The sequence below is a fragment of the Helianthus annuus genome, chromosome 13, assembly GCF_002127325.2.
Source record: "Helianthus annuus cultivar XRQ/B chromosome 13, HanXRQr2.0-SUNRISE, whole genome shotgun sequence".
In the NCBI taxonomy this organism is placed as follows: Eukaryota; Viridiplantae; Streptophyta; class Magnoliopsida; order Asterales; family Asteraceae; genus Helianthus; species Helianthus annuus.
In genome coordinates, this window is record NC_035445.2 from 84,596,318 (window position 1) to 84,620,200 (window position 23,883).

At 36.0% G+C, this 23,883-nt stretch overlaps 1 protein-coding gene across 3 annotated transcripts; it reads right to left on the bottom strand.

Moving 5' to 3' along the window:
* Positions 1 to 6,751: 6,751 nt before the first annotated feature.
* On the bottom strand, positions 6,752 to 18,298 carry LOC110898421 (AP-4 complex subunit mu). Of its 3 annotated transcripts, none has more exons than XM_022145205.2 (14): positions 18,160 to 18,298; positions 17,850 to 17,944; positions 16,158 to 16,252; positions 15,265 to 15,468; positions 14,351 to 14,467; positions 14,146 to 14,274; positions 13,742 to 13,868; positions 12,669 to 12,772; positions 12,458 to 12,562; positions 11,301 to 11,395; positions 11,135 to 11,222; positions 10,999 to 11,059; positions 10,798 to 10,871; positions 6,752 to 7,069 (listed from the first exon to the last, which is right to left on the bottom strand). In XM_022145205.2, exons 2-14 carry the CDS (start codon positions 17,905 to 17,907, stop codon positions 6,971 to 6,973), a joined length of 1,356 nt encoding a protein of 451 aa, XP_022000897.1. In that variant the 5' UTR covers positions 17,908 to 17,944; positions 18,160 to 18,298; the 3' UTR covers positions 6,752 to 6,970. The 3 variants fall into 3 exon arrangements, with proteins under 3 accessions (XP_022000897.1, XP_035837924.1, XP_022000898.1); XM_035982031.1 differs by having other exon boundaries at positions 18,177 to 18,218; XM_022145206.2 differs by having other exon boundaries at positions 18,156 to 18,215.
* Positions 18,299 to 23,883: the final 5,585 nt, after the last annotated feature.

Consider the following 23,883-nt stretch of genomic DNA (forward strand, 5'->3'; position numbering starts at 1 on the left):
AAAAGACGATGAAATCAAGTTTTAATTGTCGTCGTGCTACGCGACGAGGTTTGCAAAGGGTGGTCGCGTGATGCGGCGCTTCCCTATTCGATATGAGACACGTGTTGTCACGTGGCAGGCATACGTGGTGACTCATGCCACTTATGCCCTAATCTACCTCGTTACGCTACGTGAAAGGGAATGACGAAAAAGTTCGTGTGACGCGACGACATCAAAATGCAGCTATATATTGAACGAGAATTGGACATTCAAACTGTTCATTTTCTTTTCTTTCTCTCTCGAGTTATTGTCCTAATACCCGAAAGCTCTAAACCCTCAAAACTCTGCTCCGTAAACAGCGTGCTAACCCTGGTAACGATACCCTGTCCGATTGATCTGAAACCAAATCAACGGATGTCAAAGTCCTGCCTAAATAAGGTTGTACTTTGTTAACTATGTTGAGGTTTTGATCTCGTGATTATCATTAAAGTTTGAATTGGGTTAATACACTAATATATGTTGCATTGTGTGTTTAATTAGGAACTCGGGACTAAGACCAGGAGACGTTTACTAAAAACCCTAAATACGCAATGTGAGTCATTCTCTTTTACTCAAATGATTTTCAAAACTCTAAATGTTTTATCGTTGTATTTACAGTGATTAAGTTTTTGTATTCTGAAATTACTGCCGGTATGTGGGGTTTTGTATACCTTACTTGATAAGCTTTGCTATTGGACAATTGAGGGCCAATAGTGATATAACCATAGTCGCAGGAACTGCCACCGAGTGATAAATACCAATTTGAGTAATTGAAATATATAAACAAATATAAAAACCCATAATGCTGTAATTATAACAATGTGTCTTTTTGTACAAGTTGAATGAACTCACCAATATTTTTTACTGATCAAATGTTTTTAAAACGCCTTTCAGGTGATTTACTGTGAGGAGAAGGAAAAGTGCTATGAGGCACTCCAAGCTTAAATTGTTTTGTAATTAAGGGTTTATCCCTGTGAAAATCATTTATATAAATATGGGTTTCATCCCACAGTTTTATGAAATGAAAATTTCGGTGTTTTGAAAATTCTGTTATTTTTCCTGACATCCGGTCCTGATGAAATTTCCGCTGCGATAATCTTAATAAACACTGGTACCACTTGTATCTGTTCACAGCTTCCGTCCAGGGTAGGGTCGGGGGTTGTGACAATCGCCCAAACAATATCCATGATCGTAGTCATTCCCATTTGCATGAAATCCGGCTTTCGGTATCGTACCCGAAATGTAACCCTCTAGCAATGGAGAAAACTCGAAAGTACTAATGTCGTTCATACACCCGGCGAGACCAAAGAAGGCCGACCAAACCCAAAGGTTGTAAGAGGTAACCGCTTGTAAAACCAACGTTGGCCCTTTCTTGTCACCGCGTGTATGTTGACATCGCCATGTAGTTGGACAATTATACCAACGCCATTAACGACAGTTCAAACTACCAATCATGTTAGGTATTCCATGTTTTTCTAAATGCACCTCGTATATTTGTTGAAGGTCGTTCTAAGTCGGGTTTCTCAAGTAACATTTTCCATATAATAGGCATATACCTTAAAATTATAAATTATATATAAATTGTGTTGAAAACATAATTGATGAGAGTAGATGATTGTGCATCGGTAGTTGATTATGGTTATCGAATTGACTATTTTTTTTTAATATCCCACTTTGTTACAAATTATTTCATTACTAGAAGATTGACTCGCGTACGTTGCGTCGCAGCCAACGAAATTGACATGTTGTTGATTAGATTCACATTTACAATGTGTTAAAGATGTTTTTGTCGGTTAAGTCTGTATTACTATCTTATACAAATAACTAATTCACCAAATAATCTCAATATAATTAATGGTATCATAATTACTACGTTACATGACTTGTATCCATATAAATAACCTATAGTATTAAGCTCCCCGTGTTGCAGCGGGGGTGTAAAACCGTGACAAATAGCACCAATGTCACACTATAGCCAATGACCACCAACATTGAAGTTGCAGCGTCTTAACGTGGAAAAATTAGACCGACGTATAAAAATAGAAAATAATAAATAACTCGATTTAGGACTCGCACGTTGTGACGAACTTATTAAAAGGAAAAAAAAATAGACAACGTAAACACACTGAACCACACACGTACGTTGCCTCATGTTAACTCGCAAAATTTAAAATGAAACGTATTACAAAAAGTAAAATCGTTGAACCAGACACACACATTGTGCCGTGTTAAGTCGCAAATTTTATATCTAAACGTAAAACGAAAAATTTTGCAAAATATGAAAAAATATAGGGGATCAAAGTTGAAAGTAAAAAGGTTGTGAGGTGAAATTGGAAAAACAAAAAACTTTTGGGTTAAAACTACAAAATAAATAGTTTTGGGTTTAAAGTGAAACATCAATTTTTTTTTTAAAAAAAAAACCCTAAAACATGAGGTACAACACCACTAAGCATCATGTACAACACAACTATGTACAAAAAACTCATTAAGCATCATGTACAAACCCACTATGTATAAACATTATATAAATTTTATGTAACAAGAGTAATCACAAAATATGTACAACACATTATTCATAATGTATAACTCAATTTGCACACAAATGTTGCAAATTTATAGTATATAATTTATAGTATATAATAATAATATATAATATATAATATAATTATAGTATATAATATAATATAATTACGTAGAAGCTTGTTAATAGTTTCTAAAGTGAACACTTTATATATTGTTATTGCTCACGAATAAAATTATATTTACACTTTTTTCAATAAGTATTTTTATTGTTTATATTCCTTGTCCATTACACATTTTATTATATTAACCGTTACATATCAAGGAAATGAGGAAGCAGCAAAGACGGTCGTGCAAGGAAGGGGAACTTTCGTATGAAAATTAAAAAAAAAAAAAGAAAGAAAAATTACAAGTTTTGTCCTTTATCTTTATACCACTTTTCAGGCGGTGTCCTTTTTAACAAATGTTGACAGGCGGTATCCTTTACTAGGTATTTTGTTGCAAGTTTAGTCCTTTACACCCAACCCAGTTAAAAAAACCCTGTTAATTGTTGGGTGTAAAGATCTAAACTTGTAACAGAATACCTAGGTAAAGGACTAAACTTGCAACAAAATACCTAGTAAAGGACACCGTCTGTCAACAATTAACAGGGTTTTTTAACTGGGTTGGGTGTAAAGGACTAAACTTGCAACAAAATACCTAGTAAAGGACACCGCCTGTCAACATTCGTTAAAAAGAACACCGCCTGAAAAGTGGTATAAAGATAAAGGACAAAACTTGTAATTTACATTACAACTTATGTAGACGTAACTCAAATTTTGATTCTTTTCGTGATGTATGTACAAGGAGTGCGTTTAACAAATCAACCAACTTCTTTAATAAAAATACAAAGATTACTCAAGCGTTTTGGTTTGAGATCTTTATCTAATTAGGGTTTATGATACATCATTATTCATTAATATATTTAAATATTATAACTTTATATATTTATATATTTATATATTTATTCTTTTTCTCTTGTAAAAGCAAGATATAGAATGAATAAAGTGAAACCTTCTTGGCGTATACAAATGAATAAAGTAAACTTTCTTGGCGTATACATGTTAAAGAAAGATATAGTGATGTACAATCAACTTTTTTTACAAATAATTTCTCACTTTTTTGAAAACAAAAAAATATCTTCTCTTTGAGCAAGTAATATCTCCCTCTTAGGTCATGTCATGGAGTGTACTCTTTAACACTTAAAGTATTAATAGTGACATGACATGTTAATCGGCATTGCAAATCACTCTCTTCTTGTGTTAAGGGGTATTAAATTATTTATTTGTTAACATGTTAACCAGATGTTAAAATACTAAATTAGTTATTCTTTTCTTTTTTAAACAAAAAACCATTAAAAATAGACTAGATAAACTTAATGAGATTAAATCATTTTGGAGTAAGGCATAGTGAAATGGGAGAAATGGGTGATTTGACCAATGTTTTAAAATCCGGTTTTTTAATCATATCGGATTAGGCACAAAAATGGTTTAACCGGTTGAACCGGGTTGTGCCGGGCGGTTCAACCGGGTTGACTAGTTAATTGTATAATTTCATAAATTACAACACTAACTCAAAAAATAATCCAAAATTGGATTAAAATATAAATCTGGAACAAACGATGGGGGTGATGGAAGTCTGGAACAAGTCACGAATGATGGAGTGATGAAACAAGTTTTGAATTTTGCTCGATGGAGATAAAATATTAAATGGAACAAGTCACGAATGATGGAGTGATGAAGCAAGTTTTGAATTTTGATCGATGGAGATAAAATATTAAAAGTTGTTAGGTTAAAGCTAAGAGTAACATGGAGATCGGATGATAAAAAGTAAAATCCCAACCCAAAAACAGACCTGAGACGGTACCGGTATAACGGTTCAAACCGGTATACCGGATTTTACCGGCGGTACAAAGTCTATGCCGTTTCCCCTAATTACCGGGGTGTTTCGTACCGGATTTACATCCGAAAACGGTAATACCGGTATAACCGGCCGGTATTTACCGGTTTTTAAAACATTGGATTTGACACTTAGATGGAATTAAGAAGGATTAAAGTATTTCTCAAAGCCTTAGTTGATTGTTGAAAAATATTTAAGTAAACTTTTTGTGAATGAGAGCTTGAAAACAAAAAACAAAAAATCTTCTCTTTGAGCAAGTAATATCTCCCTCTTAGTTGATTGTTAGAAAAATATTTAAGTAAACCACTTTTTTAAATTAGAGCATAAGTAGCTAGTGGAATGCAAATTCTCTACTATCAACTCACAATAGTTTATCTAGCCACAAGTATATAATCTCTCTATTGATAATATTTTAACTTTTTCTAACAAGCTAAACTTTGTTTTAACTTATCTTATTAAATAACATAAATTGATACTTTTTTGTTTTGACTTTGAAAAAAAAAAGGGTAATCCATGGTACCCCTGACCGCGGAGGGGATAACCCCTACCAGGCCGTCACCTGACAAGTCTGAGCCTGGCAGTAAATACCCTTGCCGAGCCGACCCTTTGAGGGTACTTTGTTCGCCCCAAGGTTCGAACCCGGTACCTCTTGGTAAGAGGTGGGTGTCGGTGGCCAACTGGGCTACCCCAGCTGGTTTTGTTTTGACTTTGTGACTATAAATTACTGGGATATTAGATTTAAATAATGTTAACTTTCATCTGTTAATACAACTACAAGTTTTTTATGTGGAAACTTGATGTTGACAATGTATATACGTTTCGACCCCCCGCTTCTATAGAAATTTTTGGGTATATACGTTTTCGACCTCCCCCTCCCCTCCCCCCCCCCCCCCACCCCCGGTCATTTGGGTCAAACTTCGCCACTGACCCCAACCACGTCATTGTCACCATAGTAACTCATGTTGTCACAATCATAGCTTCCATCGCAACACCCCGAACAACATACTTGTTTTTTTCTTCTTTTATCAAAGGCTAAATCCCCGTTATGTCAATGTTTTCAAATATTCTTCACTTTAATTTGAGCATCTATTTTTTCCCCTATGAATGAATACCAAAGGGTAGTAGATAAAAAAATATTACGTGAATTAAAAAACTTCTTAGGGCATGTATGTATTGTATAATAAATATTGCATACATTAGCATGGAGTCTTTTTTGTTTTTCACGAAGAATGAGTTTTCTTATAATCATGTCCCTATGATTTGATTCCTCTTTCATTTTCTATGTAGTTATTCTTATTATACGTCAAGAGGCATTTGGCCTATTGGCATTGATGAATTTTTCTCACCCAAGTAGTGCATTGTGGATATCTAGGTGGATTTTTAGATAGTGTAGAATTAGAGGGTGTGTGTCGTACTGGCACCATTTAATATATATATATATATATATATATATATATATATATATATATATATATATATGGGTTGGTTAACGTACAATTTCTCTTAACGTATGCTACGTACGAGATTCGGATACAACGTGCGGATTTTTGTTCATAACATGCGGCCTGTTTTTTTACCAACATGCGGTTTATTTTGTAAAACAACATGCGGAATTATCTTTTTACACCATGCGGTTTATGTTTTACAACACGCGGCCTTGAGTATTTTGCATCATGTGGGTTTTCATTATTGGGTTTTATAACGTGCGGACTTCACCAAGCGTACACTCGTACGTTAAGCCACAGTATACATTACACACACTCTCTCTATATATATATATTCCTTTTATACATTTATAAATGATTAATTAATTAATAGTCAGCACCACCCCGACTTGCTTTCTCAACACAACAGATACATCCCCCACTAGATATCTTGAAAGTGAAAGCCTAAGGTTATTTGTTATTATTTTTTGTGATACATTTACTTTTTAGAAATACAATGATTGTTTCCAAATTGAATTGCTATAGAACCATTTAAATGTTGTAGTGCGTATCGTGTGACATAATAATGAGTCGTCCCACGAAGAAATGAAGTGAAAGCAACCATCAAAACAAACACTTTGTTTCTCTATTAATAGCACTCGTTTTTCACACTTTGTAGCTAGTGGAAATCTCCATTAGTTTTTAGTCAAACACCCACTCTTTCCCTTTTAAACCACCACCTCGTGCTTACGGTTCAACCAGCTTAATAACCGGTTCGGGTTTCGGCTAAAACATAGTACAACTAGTTTGAGGATCGGTCTGGTTATATCACACGGTACATGAGATAATGATTGTGTATAACATGAAGATTAATAATACACCACCACTCGTGTTTTAATTATTACCACACGATCATGGGCAACTCATATCAAAAAATCCACGGTTCAACATTAAAAAGATCTAATGTCACGCGAAATATGATCAAGTTTTAAAAATGTCTTAGCGAGATGAAACACATAACTATGAAGAAAATCGAGAAATTACAACCAAAGCTCAGACGCTCAAATTAATCATATACGCGCAACATAGGAATTTGCTTGGGTGACGTATCTAACCCAACGATACGGGTTATAAGTTTTTGACTTCTTAGCGATCTGCAAGTATTTCACCTGCATGAAAACCATGACAGAAGGAAAAACGTCACTAAAGATTTAAATCTGTGACTAAATATAAAATACCATCCAGACTATTAAAACTACATGCTAGCATTTCTGTAGTACAAATCATACAAATAAAAAGAAGACGTGGCAAGATGGGTGGGCCGAACAGGTTTGAATAACAAGTCAAAATGAATTTGGATTGAACAAGTCGTTTTTAGCAGTTGAAAACAAACGTTTTTTAGTTTTGTTCGGATTCTAATCCTATGGTCACAAGAGGTGGGCATCATTATTTCAAATGTTGTAGTACATGTACATATGTGTACGCATGTAGACGTTTTAATAGGCGAAATCAACTATTGATTTGATCTGCCCTATGATACACCTAAATGGATTGTGATATGGCCCATTAACTAACTAGTGGATCATAATTTGACCCACGACCCAAGTAATATAAATAGATGGATTATAACTAGTGAATCAACCCATTTATTTTCCCACTTGCATTATGCTTTTGACCCCACCACCTTTATCCTTTCACCAAGAATTGAACGACCTAAATCGGTCACTGGATAGTTTATCGGACCAATGTAGGGATGGCAATGGGTCGGGTATGCCTAATCCCATACCGGTTGTAAAATCTTGTCTCATACCCGGCCCATTACCCATCGGGTATCGGGCATACCCGCTTGGTTTTTCATGTATTATATATTTTTATTTCCCTTTATAATTTTATGTTTTACAAATCATCATCATCATACTCAGTAAATCCCACCAATAGCAAAGCTAAGGTAGGGTCTGAGGCGGGAATAGAGAGGCTGCTTCCAGTTAGACCCCCGGCTCGATTGTAGTTTTGCATCAAGCCTTGGACATAAGGCACATAACACTCATCAATGAAGACAAAGGCCGATTAGTGCATGTACTCCCTTGTCTTTCGGCTATCAACGCCACCACATGATGCATTATGAACCATCCCCCTCTTTTAACATTATTTTCATGAAATTATTAAAATAACGTTAAATTAGTGCACTTTCACTTTTGCCCCCTGAGCGCCCACACATATATACATTATATGCACATACCGCAAGCGGGGCATTATGTTCTACAAATCTATACAATATATTAAATTATGGTAAATTACATACATATCATCATTACTATGATAATATTTGAAATATTTATAAATTAAATATATTATAATATTAATCTAAAAAATTAATTATATTTTTTATAGCATATAAATAATGTCATTAAAATATACTCAAAAGAAAAGTTTATTTTTCAAATACTGATGCAACAAGAATTAAACATTACTAAATAATAGTTCATAAAATAGCCAAAAAATTATATCTTTCCATGGTTAAGGGGTATAAACATGTCCGCACATACCCACGAGCACACGTGGAATATGCGGAGATGACACACACGAGCCCGTACAGGTGTGTCAGATACTCAGAACCAGCGTTGTTCTTTGGACTGAACCGCATCTCAGAAACAGGTAAACCGCATTGCCTTCATTCTCTTCAAGCTTCAAATCCCTCCTGGCCGGTTCACAACCACAGAGGGTGCATAAACAACTTCTGTAACGAGGAGGAGGAAGGGAATGTACGCGTACGCACATCAGCAACCCTGACTCCTGATCCTTCAAGAGCCACATCCGAGCAACACACCCGTTTCAAGCGAATATGGGGTGACAAAACCGCACACACTCATGAGTCGCTGCGGACACAACCATAGCTTCCGCAAACGGTTGCTACGGAAGAGCCACAACTAAGTCTTCACATCGAGGAACGAAACTACTTCAAGGAAAACTCCTCGGTATTGGAGCGTGAAGGAAGGTGGCTAAGGAAGAGATGCGGACGAGATCCCCAATGATCATACGAGATCTCGTCGAACAACAAGCGATCGAACAAGCGGTAACAAGTCTGCTTATGACTTTGTTACCCTACTTGTAAGACGGATAGAATAAACAATGGTGGGCATTACCATGCCTATGACCATGTTTATTTGACCATTATCCAGAATCACATTGTTCGACCAAACATGGCCAACAATGACGCAAGTACTCAACATTGTTCCCACAACTGTGGCCAACAATGTCAAGAAACGAGGTAACCGCAAAGGACGTGCGGTTACTAGAGAGCTAATTGGAAGAGCATGAACACCCCACAAAAGGGATCATCATTTGATGTCCAATCATAACATCAGAAAACTCTTTTCTTCATTCACCACCTCAAAGGTTGGTTCGAAGTTTATGCACACCTTCAACCACCATCTCAAAGATTGGTTCGAAGTTTGTGCATTCGCCCAGCAAGGTCTCAAGGTTGGTTCGACACACCAACAGGTGGCACCCAACCCGAGGCTGAGAATTTCGCATCAAACGAAACATTCTCACCGGTACGGAAGAGGCATCCAATGACCCTTCCAGATCTCCAGCTTGATTTACAAAGAGCAAAGACCATCCACATGGCCTAGGATCTTCTCCAGACTCCAAACTACCTTCTAAACACCATAGTCCAGTACTCCTCCCACATGCAACTTGCATATGGCAGCAACACTAGACTGGGGGGACTTGAAGGGGTATGGTCCCAGATCTCGCGTCAGCATCGACCGCGAGTGACCATTACCCTTATCAAAACCCCCACTAGCTAACAACCTACTTATGTCCGTGCGGGAACGCATCGACAGAGTGGTTGAATCCAATCTGTCCAGTGACGGAGGAAGTTTTACCTGGAATATGAGAACGGTATAGCGATGCGGCTGGCACCGCATCTGGTGTATGAAAACGGAAGTATTCACAGCGATGCGGCCCCGCACCACATCCAGTGAACACTTCTATCAATACAGAGAAGCTGGATAACAGCAACAGTCACCACAGCCGACGATGCGGCCTGGCACCGCATCTCGCGTATTTCTTGATCAGAAGAGTAGGACGCGGGAACATCTACAGTTACCGCAAACAGCGATGCGGCTTGCACCGCACCCTGTCTACTCATCAAGTGGGCCTGACACCACAGAGCAAGTAGCACCAATGGCAGCCGCCTGTCAGGACTACGTAAGCGACAGACTGACGTGGCGTCGCCTCCCCGGCCAACATGTCTGACACACTTGCAAAGGTGCAGCATGCCGTCAGTCTATCCATCCACCTCCTCCTTCACTCCTCGGCTATAAATACCAACCCCAAACCAGGTTTGAGGTATCTCTTCACAACTCTCTCACAACTACTACTATCATACTTTGCTTCCCAAGCAGACTACTGATTCTCACGCCGGAGAGTGGTAACAAGGAGCACCCCCCACCCCATCCTCCTTGTTACGAGTCACGGTTTGTTTCCTTGTGCAGGAGATCAACCCACCGGTGACCAGCCAGCGATCCTCGAGAGGAAGGGATTAACCCTTCTTGACGAGACCAGTGAGTTAACCCTGCCCGGTTAACCATTGTTTCATCATTAAGGGAAAATAATCAAATATATATATAAAACTTAAAAGCATTCGGGTATACGTTTCGGGTAAACGGGTATTATATAGTTTCGGGTAACGGCTCGGGTATCACCTAATCCCATACCCACGAAATATTTTTTTTCTAATCCCATACCCATCGGGTATTGAGTATAGTGGTATACCCGTCCCAAATGCCTCGGGTATACTCGTCGGGCTTGGGTTTTTTTGTCATCCCTAGACCAATGGGTCATATTTTTTGTCCAGATCACATAAATGGATCAGATCTAGATCAGTTGTTACCTGGAGTCTTGAACAGTTGTACATCGGTATAGTGAAAGTCATGCTGACGGGTCCAGCTTCTTTTGTTATATTGCCTATCATGCCATATAGTTAGAAACACTAGCTTATATATAATACGAACAAATAGTCAACGCCCGACGGAAGCATTATGTAAATATAATTTTATCTAAAAGTTATTGATATCAATCCTAGGAAACATACCATGTGATTCATGTGCAAACGTTAATTTGGCACGCAGTGTATGTTCGGATCCACCAACAATCTGGAACAAATTGTGATATCACAAACATTATGCAAAGAAATAATAACCGACAAATAATATCAGACAAGAAATAACCTTTTTTAACCCCCACTCGATTTTCTTAGTCGGCTCTTTGAAATCAGTCACTTGTCCAACTGCTCCAGATTCCAACTCGAAACTAACTCTATAAAATTCCAATAATATAGTATTAGCAAGATATAACAAATAATTCAGAACCAATACGTATATAACTAACAAGTACCTGGATGTGTATTTTGGCACCGGCATCTGAACTACAACTGTATTTGCAGTTATATTTTGCGGGAACTCAGCACGTATTTTCAGAATCACCTCAGCCTTAGAAAAAATAATACGCATATGATAAAATGCATCAGTGTACTATATAATGGTGGACGATGATATGCTACGGCATATACAACTGCAACATGTATGAACACTACTAAAAGACATTACCCAAAAAACCAACAATCAGTATAGACAGTTAGGGCTGTAAACGAACCGAACGTTCAGCGAACAATTCATGAACCGTTCGGCGGGAAGTTCGTTTGTGTTCGTTCGTCTAATAACGAACATGAACAGAAGTCACGTTCGTTTGTTTATGTTCGTGAACGTCCGATAACGTGTTCGTTTATGTCCGTTTGTGTTCGATTGTTCATTAGTGTCTTTAGTTATTATATTTTATTTAAATACTTCAAAATTCTGACAAATAAAATATTTAATAAGTATCTGTGTATTATATATTTTGTTCATGAACGCTTGTTTGTGTTCGTTTTTACTATTTGTGTTCACGAACATTAGTTGTGTACATGCGTGTTCGCTTGCGTTCGTTGCCTAAAATTAACAAACGAACACAAACACGTTCATTTCCTTAACGAACGAACACGAACATATAATCTCGCTCGTTAAGTGTTCATGAACAGTTCGTGAACACATATATTTCCTTAACAGATAAACACAAACAAGGTCTTGTTCGTGTTCGTGTTCGTGTTCATTTGCAGCCCTATAGGCAGTTGGTAATCATTAGAGGTGATTCCAACCCATCCATACTAATGGGTCAATTTGGGTCATGTTTTATCTTTTACAGGTCAAATGAGTTGTACTAAAAGATTTAACTAAATAAATGTCACCGTCAAACAGGTTGAAAATCATCTGAAAGTGTTTGGGGTCGGTTCGGCCCGTTTTGACTAAAAATGAGCAGTTTTGAGTCTGACACGAGTGGATGTCATGTTTTATCTTTTACAGGTCAAATGAGTTACACTAAAAGATTTAACTGAATAAATGTGTACACCGTCAAACAGGTTGAAAATCATCTGAAAGCGTTTGGGGTTGGTTCGGCCCGTTTTGACTAAAAATGACCTGTTTTGACACGATCCCATTTTAGATGGAGTGGATGTCTACCTTTAGTGATCCTGCTTCTTCAATCAGGGTGTTAATACGGAACGGTGGCTTAAATTCTTGAGTCATGCGGTAATTCATAACAGGAAATTCACCATCAGGTGGAACCTGACAAAAATAAGCAAGATGTTAACGTTAAATCATTATATGCAACGAAAATTACACGGGGTATGTGTGTCATATAAAAGAGCTACAACGTAATTATGTTACTTACGAGAGTCAAAGTTCTATCCACATCAAAACTATCAAGATGCACCGATTCATGAAAATTGCAATCGTCTAGTATAACAGCTCCCGATCCACTAGAACCACCATAGTCTGTTGAACAAAGCATAGATACACAAGTAGTTATATTAATATAAATATAAGCATGCTAGGGGCTTTCTAACTACTTATATGAATATACCTAATGAGTGATTGGGCTTTTTAGTAATAAAATGAGCTTTACAATGTAAGTTATCACTATTAATTACACTAATTTATATGTAAAAAAACTACTTTATGATCGTTTGTCTTCTTTTATGTTTAGTCGATTATGTTCAATTGTGTTCGTTTATGTTTGTTAAATTATGTTGATGTAAGAATTAAATGAACGAACATAAACGAACACGAACACGCCCACTGTCTTAATAAACGAACATGAACAAAAAGATTTGTTAGATTATATGTTCATGTTCGTGTTCGGTTAAACTTAAATAAACGAACACAAACATGCCTCTGTTCGTATCCGTTCGGTTTGTTTACAGACCTAATGTTACTAGCTACTAAAGGTGGTCAAATGAGCGTATTGGTAACGGGTTATTGGGTTAATACGGGTAAATTTGCATGTGATGTAAACAAAGTCGAGTTGGATCAGCCCAACCCACTAACACTTTTTTGTCAATTTATCTTAAATTTCATGAATAGTTATTTATTTAATTAAATGCGATTATAAAAACTATATGACTAAAAAGTAATTATCATTTTTGAGTAAAAACAACTTAGAAAACTGTATGCATTTGTATACACCTAAGATGACTTTTGACCCGTTTCACCTAATCAAAGTATCAAAGTATCAAACCATTTGACACGTTTCAGTTTTGGCTAACTTTTTTATATTTTACCCATTTTCCCTGTTTTACCAATATGATAAAACCCAAAATGGCATTTCTATATAAATGGGTTAACTTTTCACCTCTACAAGTTACCACAAATGCAGTAAGATAACTAGCATATCGAGTACACTAGGGCAGCTAAAAAGATATACTCAAATACTGAATAGATGAATAAAGAGATTGGATAGTATACCGTATACTGATCTACCACCTCTTCCTATATTCAGGTCCTCGTTGAGCGCTAATCGGATTTCCGGATTCCCCGAAAGATAACTCTTCATTTGAATAGTGCCATCTATCTCGGAGGTTAGTATATATCCCTGTTGAGGACAGAAGGAAGTTACATATATGATATATGAATATAAAGTAGTTTTAAGACACAGTGATGAGTGATCAAACAAGAGTTCGTATGGAAAACAGATTGTTCGATATTTTCTTCACGTTAAAGAAAAAAGATACACTTTTGAAACTAGAAATGAATAGGCATGATAATAGTTGAATAGGCATATTGCATATGCAACGGTTCCAGAAGAATCTTATTTCATATACGGACATAATCTATTAACAAAATACTAGAATAAAACAAAAATTACTCACACTAGAGCTGAACGTAAGACTTATTTTTTCAATTATATCGACGAAAATTTCCTCCCTCCTTCTACCCCCGGGTTCATTAGCTACAACTGATTTTGTGACAGCTGTCCCCGGCATTCTTTTGTTCCCTTGCTGCATTAAGATAATCATATTCAAGTAATTTAGATTAAAAAAATCAACGAATGTCAAAGATATTGATTGATTATACCATAAATAGGGCAGCCGGACCAAGAGGTGGCATATGTGCTGCTTCTATCATGATTGGCTCGTTAAATACACACGACTTTAAAACTTCAGTCGATGTTGTTTGCACATAACCAAAATCCTGTGTTCAATAGTTTTGAAGTTAAAACTATTAATATTTTTTGTTCTCCCACAGGCACAACTTGCAGATAGGCCTGTAAATGAACCGAACGAACACGAACAAAGGCATGTTCGTGTTCGTTCATTTAACTTTAACCGAACACGGACATATAATCGAACACATTTTTTTGTTCATGTTCGTTTATTAAGAAAATGGGCATGTTCGTGTTCGTTTATGTCCGTTCGTTTAAAACCTAAATGAACAGTTCAGGAACATAGACGAACAAACTTAAACGAACATAAATTAGTAAACAATAAACAACACAAATGAACATAATCTAACAAACATAAAGGAACACAAATGAACATAATTGACTAAACATAAACGAACATAAAGTAATTTTTTATATAAATTAATGAGTAATTACGATAAATTGCATTTGAAAACCCATTTTTATTACTAGAAAACCCAACAACCAATTAGTTATATTTATATAAGTAGTTGGAAAGTCCTTTTATGCTTAATATATATATAATTATAACTACTTATGTATTTAAACTGAAAAGAACATAACCAAACAAACATAAACGAACGAACATAAACTGATGTTCACGTACATTAATGAACGAACAAAACATGTGTTCATGTTCGTTCGTTTAATTAAATGAACAAAAAATTGTGTTCATGTTCGTTCATTAAATAAACGAACTTCCCGCCGAACAACTTCATGAACGTTCGGATCGTTTACAGGCCTACTTGCAGACATTACAATCAGATCTTATACACCCAACAATGTCAAATGGATGAAAAAAACTTACGATAACTTCATCGAGTAATTCATACATAAGCACAAAGTTTTTTCTTATAGAATCTTCATTGAGGATGCCAAGGTAATCTTTAGTGACACGTGCTATTCTTTGTAGAAGCTCCAATACAAGAGATGGTGATATGTTTGCTCTTGTGGTTGCAACAAACAGTAATCCGACCACCTTTACGTGAAAGTAGTTGACACCATCCACATTCTAGCATAGCATATCAAGTACATCGCATCATCAGAAATCATAACACTAACATAAACAATCATATTAATATAAAGAGTAAATTACAAAAATGGTCCTTTATATATATCAATTATTACAAACTGTGTCCTTTGTTTTCAATAATTACAGAAAACGTACTCGATGTTTGCAAACCCTTGCAAGTTATGTCCTTTAGCCCTAACTCAGTTAATTTTTGTGGTTAAATCTGACCAAATAGACCCCACATGAGGGTATTTTTGTGGTTAAATCTGACTAAATAGACCTCACATGAGAGTAAAATGACCAAAATACCCTCATGCGGGGTCCATTTGGTCAGATTTAACCACAAAAAAATAACTGAGTTAGGGCTAAAGGACATAACTTGCAAGGGTTTGCAAACATCGAGTACGTTTTCTGTAATTATTGAAGATAAAGGACACAGTTTGCAATACGTGATATACATAAAGGACGATTTTTGTAATTTACTCTAATATAAACTTACAAATGGAAAGATCTGGGTGGAAACAAGTAATAATAGCCAAAAAAAAAAAAAAAAAAAAAAAACAGAGAATGCATAAATAGCTTCAAAAACAATTTTATACAGGTAACGCAGCTTGCTTAATTGTCTTACGTGACATGAAGAACTGTTTAACACGAACGTATAATCAGATAACATTTTAAAAGGTACCTACAAAGACAGGTGGAGCCTCGGTTTCCCCATCCTCTTTCCAGAACTTTACTTTACGAAAAAATATCTCTGCACTTCCTTTTTGCACATCACCACGGTCTGCAGAGGTAGAAAAAGCCAGAGGAAATTGTATATTAAAAAACATGTATAACTGATCATTAGCCCAACAGCTAATCAACTATTGACTACCCTTGAATCAACTAGCACTAGAACTTTGATTGGGACTATCAGAGTCAACAATAGACTAAAAATGCCATATGTGTGAGTGTGAGCTACAATAACTGAGAAAACTGAACGGATGTGTATCATGTGCAGATTTAATAAATGTAGTTTATCCATCTAACAACCAACAAAAGGGAAGGTACAACTTATACTAGAATCAAATTCTCCTTTTAAACATTAAGAACCAACTTTCGGTAGACAGGAAGTGTAACATCCGGCCTCTCGTACAACCTTTGTTGCCCCGGTGGAGACTTCCCATGAGGTCACCCATCCTGATACTACTCTCACTTGAGCACGCTTAACTGTAGAGTTTTCATGTGCTCCACAGCCAATATGCCCAAAACACGATGGTGATTTATAGCCAGGGCATTCCTTATGAACCAAGAATCTCTCCTGGCCACAGTCATGTAGGATTTGCCTAGGGTGTTACAATGAGTCATGTTATTTTCTTTGTATCGTTAGAGGAAGCGTCTAGAACAAATCTAACCGATCTTAAGATTCATTAACATGCTCTACCTGTATAAACTTTAGACAAACTGACTTCTCTTTCAAATACACTGAAGTCCCTAGTTATAGACAAACTGACTACTCTTTCAAATACACTGAAGTCCCTAGTTAACCTATTCTCACGGAATTATTGTCCGATCCCCGTGTGGCGTCCCCATTCCCCGGGGATAAGCCAATCCATCCCTAGCACTTGTAAACAACAAAACTCCCTTGTAAACTTTCTTTGGCAATACAAAGACTTTTACTTGTATACTTATGTTTCAAGTATTACAAGTATTACAAGCACTCCCCTTTAACGACTTTCACTGCTAAAACCCTACGCCACTAAATTGGCAAGGCTTACCGGTGATTTAGGCTATGCAGTTAATATCGGTGATATATCGCGGTTGTATCGGTCATATCGGTCCCTTAGTAAAATATCGGTCATAATATCGGTACCGATTTTATCAGCGATATTAACCGATATTTGACCGATATAACCGATATATCACCGATATTTGACCGATATATCACCGATATTTGACCGATATAACCGATATATCACTGGTATATCACTGAATTCTTGGTGTTAAATTGCTATATATATAAATTTTGCATTATATTAAAATTACCGATATCCCACCGATATCTCACCGAGATAGCCTATATTTCAAATATCGGTCCTTGACCGATATCCAATATTTTACCGCATTAACTGCATAGGATCTAGGGCCGCACGCTAGTTGAAAACCAACTCGGTGACACTATGCTTTCATCTATAGTTCCTCTAACTCCAAGTAACAACACCTATAGACACACTGAAATGCCTCACCATATGCCCAATCAGTATAACCTAAAATTTCTAACCTTAAAATTACTACTAATTGCAATCAACTATGAACAATTAACCTCTAACTCTTTATCAAATCATATAAATCACATCAAATCTAATGAAAACACATGCACAATTCATAACAAGAAAACTCACAATCACGAAACACGATGTTATCGCCTCTCTGCGACAAAACAAAGAACTGCGAGATCATGTCAGCCAACAAACTCTCCTTCTCGATTCAACAATTTCTGTAAAGAAACAAAACTTCGATTATTACCATAATCAAGTGTGATTTGAACACATATCATCTGCTACAAGCATCAATTTGTGGTCATATAGTCGTAAAAGTAAGAGATTTATGAATTAAACTGGAATTGATGAAGTATAACAATGTGATTCTAAAAATCGGATTGCATTTTGGGTGAATTTGTAAGAGAAGTGATGGGATCTGAGGAATACACACAATATTGAGAGAGAGACCACAACAAGTCGCAAGGTTCTGCAGAGATTTTTACATAGACGGTATATCTCGTGGTGACCACCGTATAAATTTCTAGTCACGCGACCAGTCATTTTTTAGTTTTATCTTTTTTTTTTTGGTTACGTTTTGGTAGAATACTATTGTACCAAATTATACAACCGGTATGATGTGTTTGATTGATATGATCATTGACAAAATAATGTGACTCGTATCATCAATATTTGTCTGTCATATGATGTCATATGGTAGGTATGATGTGACAGCCGAACTGATGTATCTTTAGAGATAGTATTTGTACGATATCACCTTTTTATTATTCTTTATACCGGTTTTAAAAATAGCATCTCAAAATTGATATTTGAGATTAAAACAAAAAAAACGTTATTAGACTATGTGGCGTGGGCGACGTAGACCTCTCTCCGTACATGGAACACCACCTCGTGAGGTGGCGTGGAGGGAGTGGCAGAGGAATTCTCACATGTGTGGTAGCAAATGTGGGGTGAGATGACACGAGTTGATTGGTTGGTTTATGTTGTTTGATTTTATTGTGATTGATGGGTTTTATGTTAACGGTTTAACTTTTTTTAAAAGACGACACTCTTCCACACCCCACCCACCCGTGCTTTTTGGGGATTGGAGGGCAAAGCCCCCTCTGCTAACATGACAACATGTCACTCCATGCCCCCCTTCAAACCCCTCCCGTACCGCAAAGTCTTAACAGCCGACTCCACCACCTCACGAAATACACTGCCCACATCAAATGAACTCGACCCAAATGTGGGGTTCTCCACCTTACTCAAATGCACCCCTCGACATGCTTGGTCATAATATAACTAAATAACAATACTTTTTTTTTTTGGTAATTCTACTTTTTCTATTCAATTTGGTAATAAAACTTTTTCTTTATAAAGTATAACTAGGTTAAAATCCCGTGTATTACACGGGTTGAATACATGTAATTTTATATATTAAATAATAAAAAGTTATATCTTTATGAAACTCGCATATTGTACGGGTTAAAAAGTAGAATTACCAAAAAAAAAAATTAACAGCCGACTCCACCACCTCACGAAATACACTGCCCACATCAAATGAACTCGACCCAAATGTGGGGTTCTCCACCTTACTCAAATGCACCCCTCGACATGCTTGGTCATAATATAACTAAATAACAATACTTTTTTTTTTGGTAATTCTACTTTTTCTATTCAATTTGGTAATAAAACTTTTTCTTTATAAAGTATAACTAGGTTAAAATCCTGTGTATTACACGGGTTGAATACATGTAATTTTATATATTAAATAATAAAAAGTTATATATTTATGAAACTCGCATATTGTACGGGTTAAAAAGTAGAATTACCAAAAAAAAAAAATTAACAGCCGACTCCACCACCTCACGAAATACACTGCCCACATCAAATGAACTCGACCCAAATGTGGGGTTCTCCACCTTACTCAAATGCACCCCTCGACATGCTTGGTCATAATATAACTAAATAACAATACTTTTTTTTTTGGTAATTCTACTTTTTCTATTCAATTTGGTAATAAAACTTTTTCTTTATAAAGTATAACTAGGTTAAAATCTCGTGTATTACACGGGTTGAATACATGTAATTTTATATATTAAATAATAAAAAGTTATATCTTTATGAAACTCGCATATTGTACGGGTTAAATAAATGTAATTCAATATATCAAATAATAAAAAAAAAAGTTATATCTTTAAAAACCATGTGTATTACACAGATTAAATAAATGTAATTTTGTATGCTAAATACTAAAAACGCCGTATCTTTAAAAAAAACTCGTGTATAATTGGGTTGAATAAATCTACCAAATGATAAAAAAAATTACATCCTTAAAAACCCCGTATATTACACGTGTTGAATAAATCTAAAAAAGAGTTATATATTTAAAAACCATATGTATTACACAGATTAAATAAATGTAATTTTGTATATTAAATACTAAAAACGCTGTATCTTTAAAAAATCCGTGTATAGTCGGGTTAAAAATCTACCAAATAATAAAAAAAAAATTCTACCCTTAAAATCCCCGTGTACTACACATGTTGAATAAATCTAATTTTACATAGCAAATGATAAAAAAAAAAGTTATATCTTTAAAAACTTCGTGTATTACACGGGTTATATAAATGTAACTTTGTATAGTAAATAATAAAAGTTAAATTTTTAAAAACCCCGCATTTTACACGAGTTGAATGTAACACCCACCCCGTAACCCGGGTGATTGTGCACAATTGATACACTTACAGCGGAAACAAACTAAACTTTCATTAAAACTTATAATTGTCTGAGTACAACACTTTATTTATTTATAAACTTTTGGCAACTAAGAACTCCTTGATCTTCTAAAACTCCACAACTGTCAAGTAGTTCCTATAGCTTTCCTCATAACTCACCTGAGATAAGTATACTCAAAACGATGTCAGATATATACTGGTGAGCTCATACTATACAATTTTTATAAAGACAGACCACAGTTTACATTATATGCATACACAATATGGGCATGTGACCACATTATAGCCAGGTTGGGCCTCATTGAACCTTATAGGTCACATTTGACTTGTCACAAACCAGTACAAGAGACATACTGGTCCTCCAGCTGTGTCCCCCTACGACCGTCACATAGGTATGAGTGTGTGTCGCTGGACCTTATAAGCACGAAGTGCCTGTGGGTACAACACCTTATTACCCTTCCCAGAGTGACACACCTCATTAAGCATAATAGGATCCCATACCCCTACTGACACATGCATACTGCAGCATTCTCATTATTACCAGTTATGGACGAGTATACTATCACAGTTTAAGAGACAAGTATGATGACTCACCTGATTAGCAATTGCTTAACAGCCGCTAGTAATACTGGGTTATGTCTCAAGGTCCTGACACAATTATATAATCCTAGGTTAGATAATGGTACACCTAACTAGTCATTATCATGGTTGGATATTGGTTAACCCTACCTTGTTTAAGCATGGGTGATCAGTCCATGCCTAACTAAGGCTAGGCTACCCAATACCCGCCCCTGACAATAACCATAGTACCTAAAAATAATACTAACACTACGACTACTAATATATTATTATTAATAATAAAACTAATATTAACTACTAAAAATAAATAATAAATAACTAAACATAAACTTAAACAAGAGTATACCTCAAAACTATCTACGGCACGTTGATGTAGAGTTTCCCTACTCCTGCTCCTACTCGCGCTCAAAAAACGACTACTAACAACACCCAACGGGGTATCGTATACTCAGGATTCTCTATACTAGAGCATTCCCGTTAAAGAAACTGGTACTTAAACAAACTACTGAGACTCTTATTTAAAGCAAGCAAGCAGGCACCTCAAATCCCCGATTCAATTGACGTGCCTACCTACCTGCTTGACCTGCTAGCTTGCTTGCTTATATATATTAATTCAGCTGCTTAACTCGTTTTTCTTGTATAACTTTTAAAATATTACGTTTTATAAAACGACGAATATGTCATTAGAACGAGCATATTTTTATCTACTTTTTAACCTAAGTTTCATTAAAAACGGAGTAAGGTAAATAAAATAATATATTTAATTATTAATATTAACGGTCTCCTATATTAGCCAAGGTTTGTCAAGATATTTCACCTTTCACACAATCATCTTACTCGTTTAACAATATATGAAATATAAATTACATATTTCACACGTTTATAACCAGCACATTAAGGTTCGGGGTATTACATTGAATAAATATAATTTTGTATACCAACTAATAAAAAAAATATTTTTAATAAATTAGGATAACATTTAATATTAATTTATTATTTATATATTTAATATAAGATAAGTAGGAAAGAGATGTATTTGTTTTAAAAATATATTAAATTAACAATTTAGATTTGAGGATAATATTTTATTAAAGTATGATAAGATTTAATATTAATTTATTATTTATTTAGTTAATATAAGATAAGTATATATTTGAGAATTAAAGATACCTTCAATGAATGACACGTGTCTAAAAGTTGGTTTCTTTTATTATAGTAGATAGAATATAGATTAGTAATTTCAGTTTAGTAATCTGGATTCTTTAAAATGAGTTTCAATTGTAGTTTGAGTGAATTGCAAGAATTGTCTTTTATCTTTATGCCTCTTTGCAGGCGGTGTCCTTGATGTTTAAAATTGATGAGTTTTGTCCTTTATGTTTAAAAATCAAGCACGTTTTACCCTTTGGGCCTAACCCAGTTAGTTTTTTTCGTTAAATCTTGTCATGTGCCTTGCACATGAGGACAATTTTGTCATTTTAACGAAGCAGGGACTAACTGTGTAAATAACTTAAAAAAGGTTTAGAAAAAAAATTATATATATAAACACACAAAAAAAACCCCTGTTCTTTTTTTATTCTCTCCCTCTTCTCACAGCTCCTCCTCTCCTACCACATCGATAACCACCGCCACCTGAAACCTGCTGCCTCCATAACCACCAAATCCCCAACCTCCTCTTCACTCTAAACCACTACACGGTCCCTGTATCTCTCTCCTTCACGACGACGGTACGGCGTTGCCGATGGAATTCCGGCAACGGTAGGCGACGGAATAACGGTGGTGGATTTTCGCGGTGGACTAGCGACGGACCCTCCCTAAACCGGACCCTCTAAACGTAGTCACGGTGTTAATTTCTTGGTTTGAGCGACGAAAACGGCATATTGAACTCCGACAGTCACGAAGTCAGGGGTTTCACCCCGGTAAGCCCTCTAGACTCCTTTTTTTCAGATCTTGTAGACCTATCGTTTTCCGACCATTCTTTTCCGTCTATTTCTCCGGCCACTGGTTGTTCTTTCAGGAGGGGATGCTGTCACACCCCAACCGATGGCGGAATCATCGGGGCGCGGCACTGAGCGAAACAGATTGTCCAGAAGTTTCCACAACAACTATTATTACAAATTCAGTTAAATGATACGTCCCATACCGTATCCCAAATAAATAAACAAGTTATCATAGAAAGCAACCAGGCAAATAAATTCCGTTCCGACAACACAGATTTAATTATTACAAACCAAATGAATAAAAGTATTGCTTGAAGTCTTTAAGACCTATCCGGACAAGATCTACAAACAGCTAATGCCATAGACCCTTGATCGGACAACTCCAACGGCTCCATGGCAATTGTTTATTTGCTTCTAGAGACCCCTAGGTAGACTACGACCTACAACTGCTAGATGGGCTCTAGAGCTTTATTAATGCCTCGCTTTCCTAGCAAGCTAACACCTTAAACACCTGTCACATACGTTAAAATAAAGTCAATACATAAAATGTAAAGGTGAGCACACAAGTTTGATATTAGCATATAGAGTTCGAATAGTTTACGCATAACCAGGCACGTACACAGAGGAAAACGATGCATGTTAATTATCGACATGGGACCATCGGTACCAACGACTGCGGGTTGACCGTCCGAGACGGTTCGCAATACATGATTACCACCGTAATCTATGCAAGTAATTGTCCTTAACAACCCCCGTGTGAACGGGTGCTGAGTCCAAACTATAGTACTATGTTGCTAAGGCAGGTAGATAGCACTCCACGTGTAAACATAATAAACAACATTCATTTAGTCAAGTAGCACATGCAATTTGGTTAGCGTTCAAATAGTTTGTGTTTGATTGTGATTCGATAGGTAACGTATG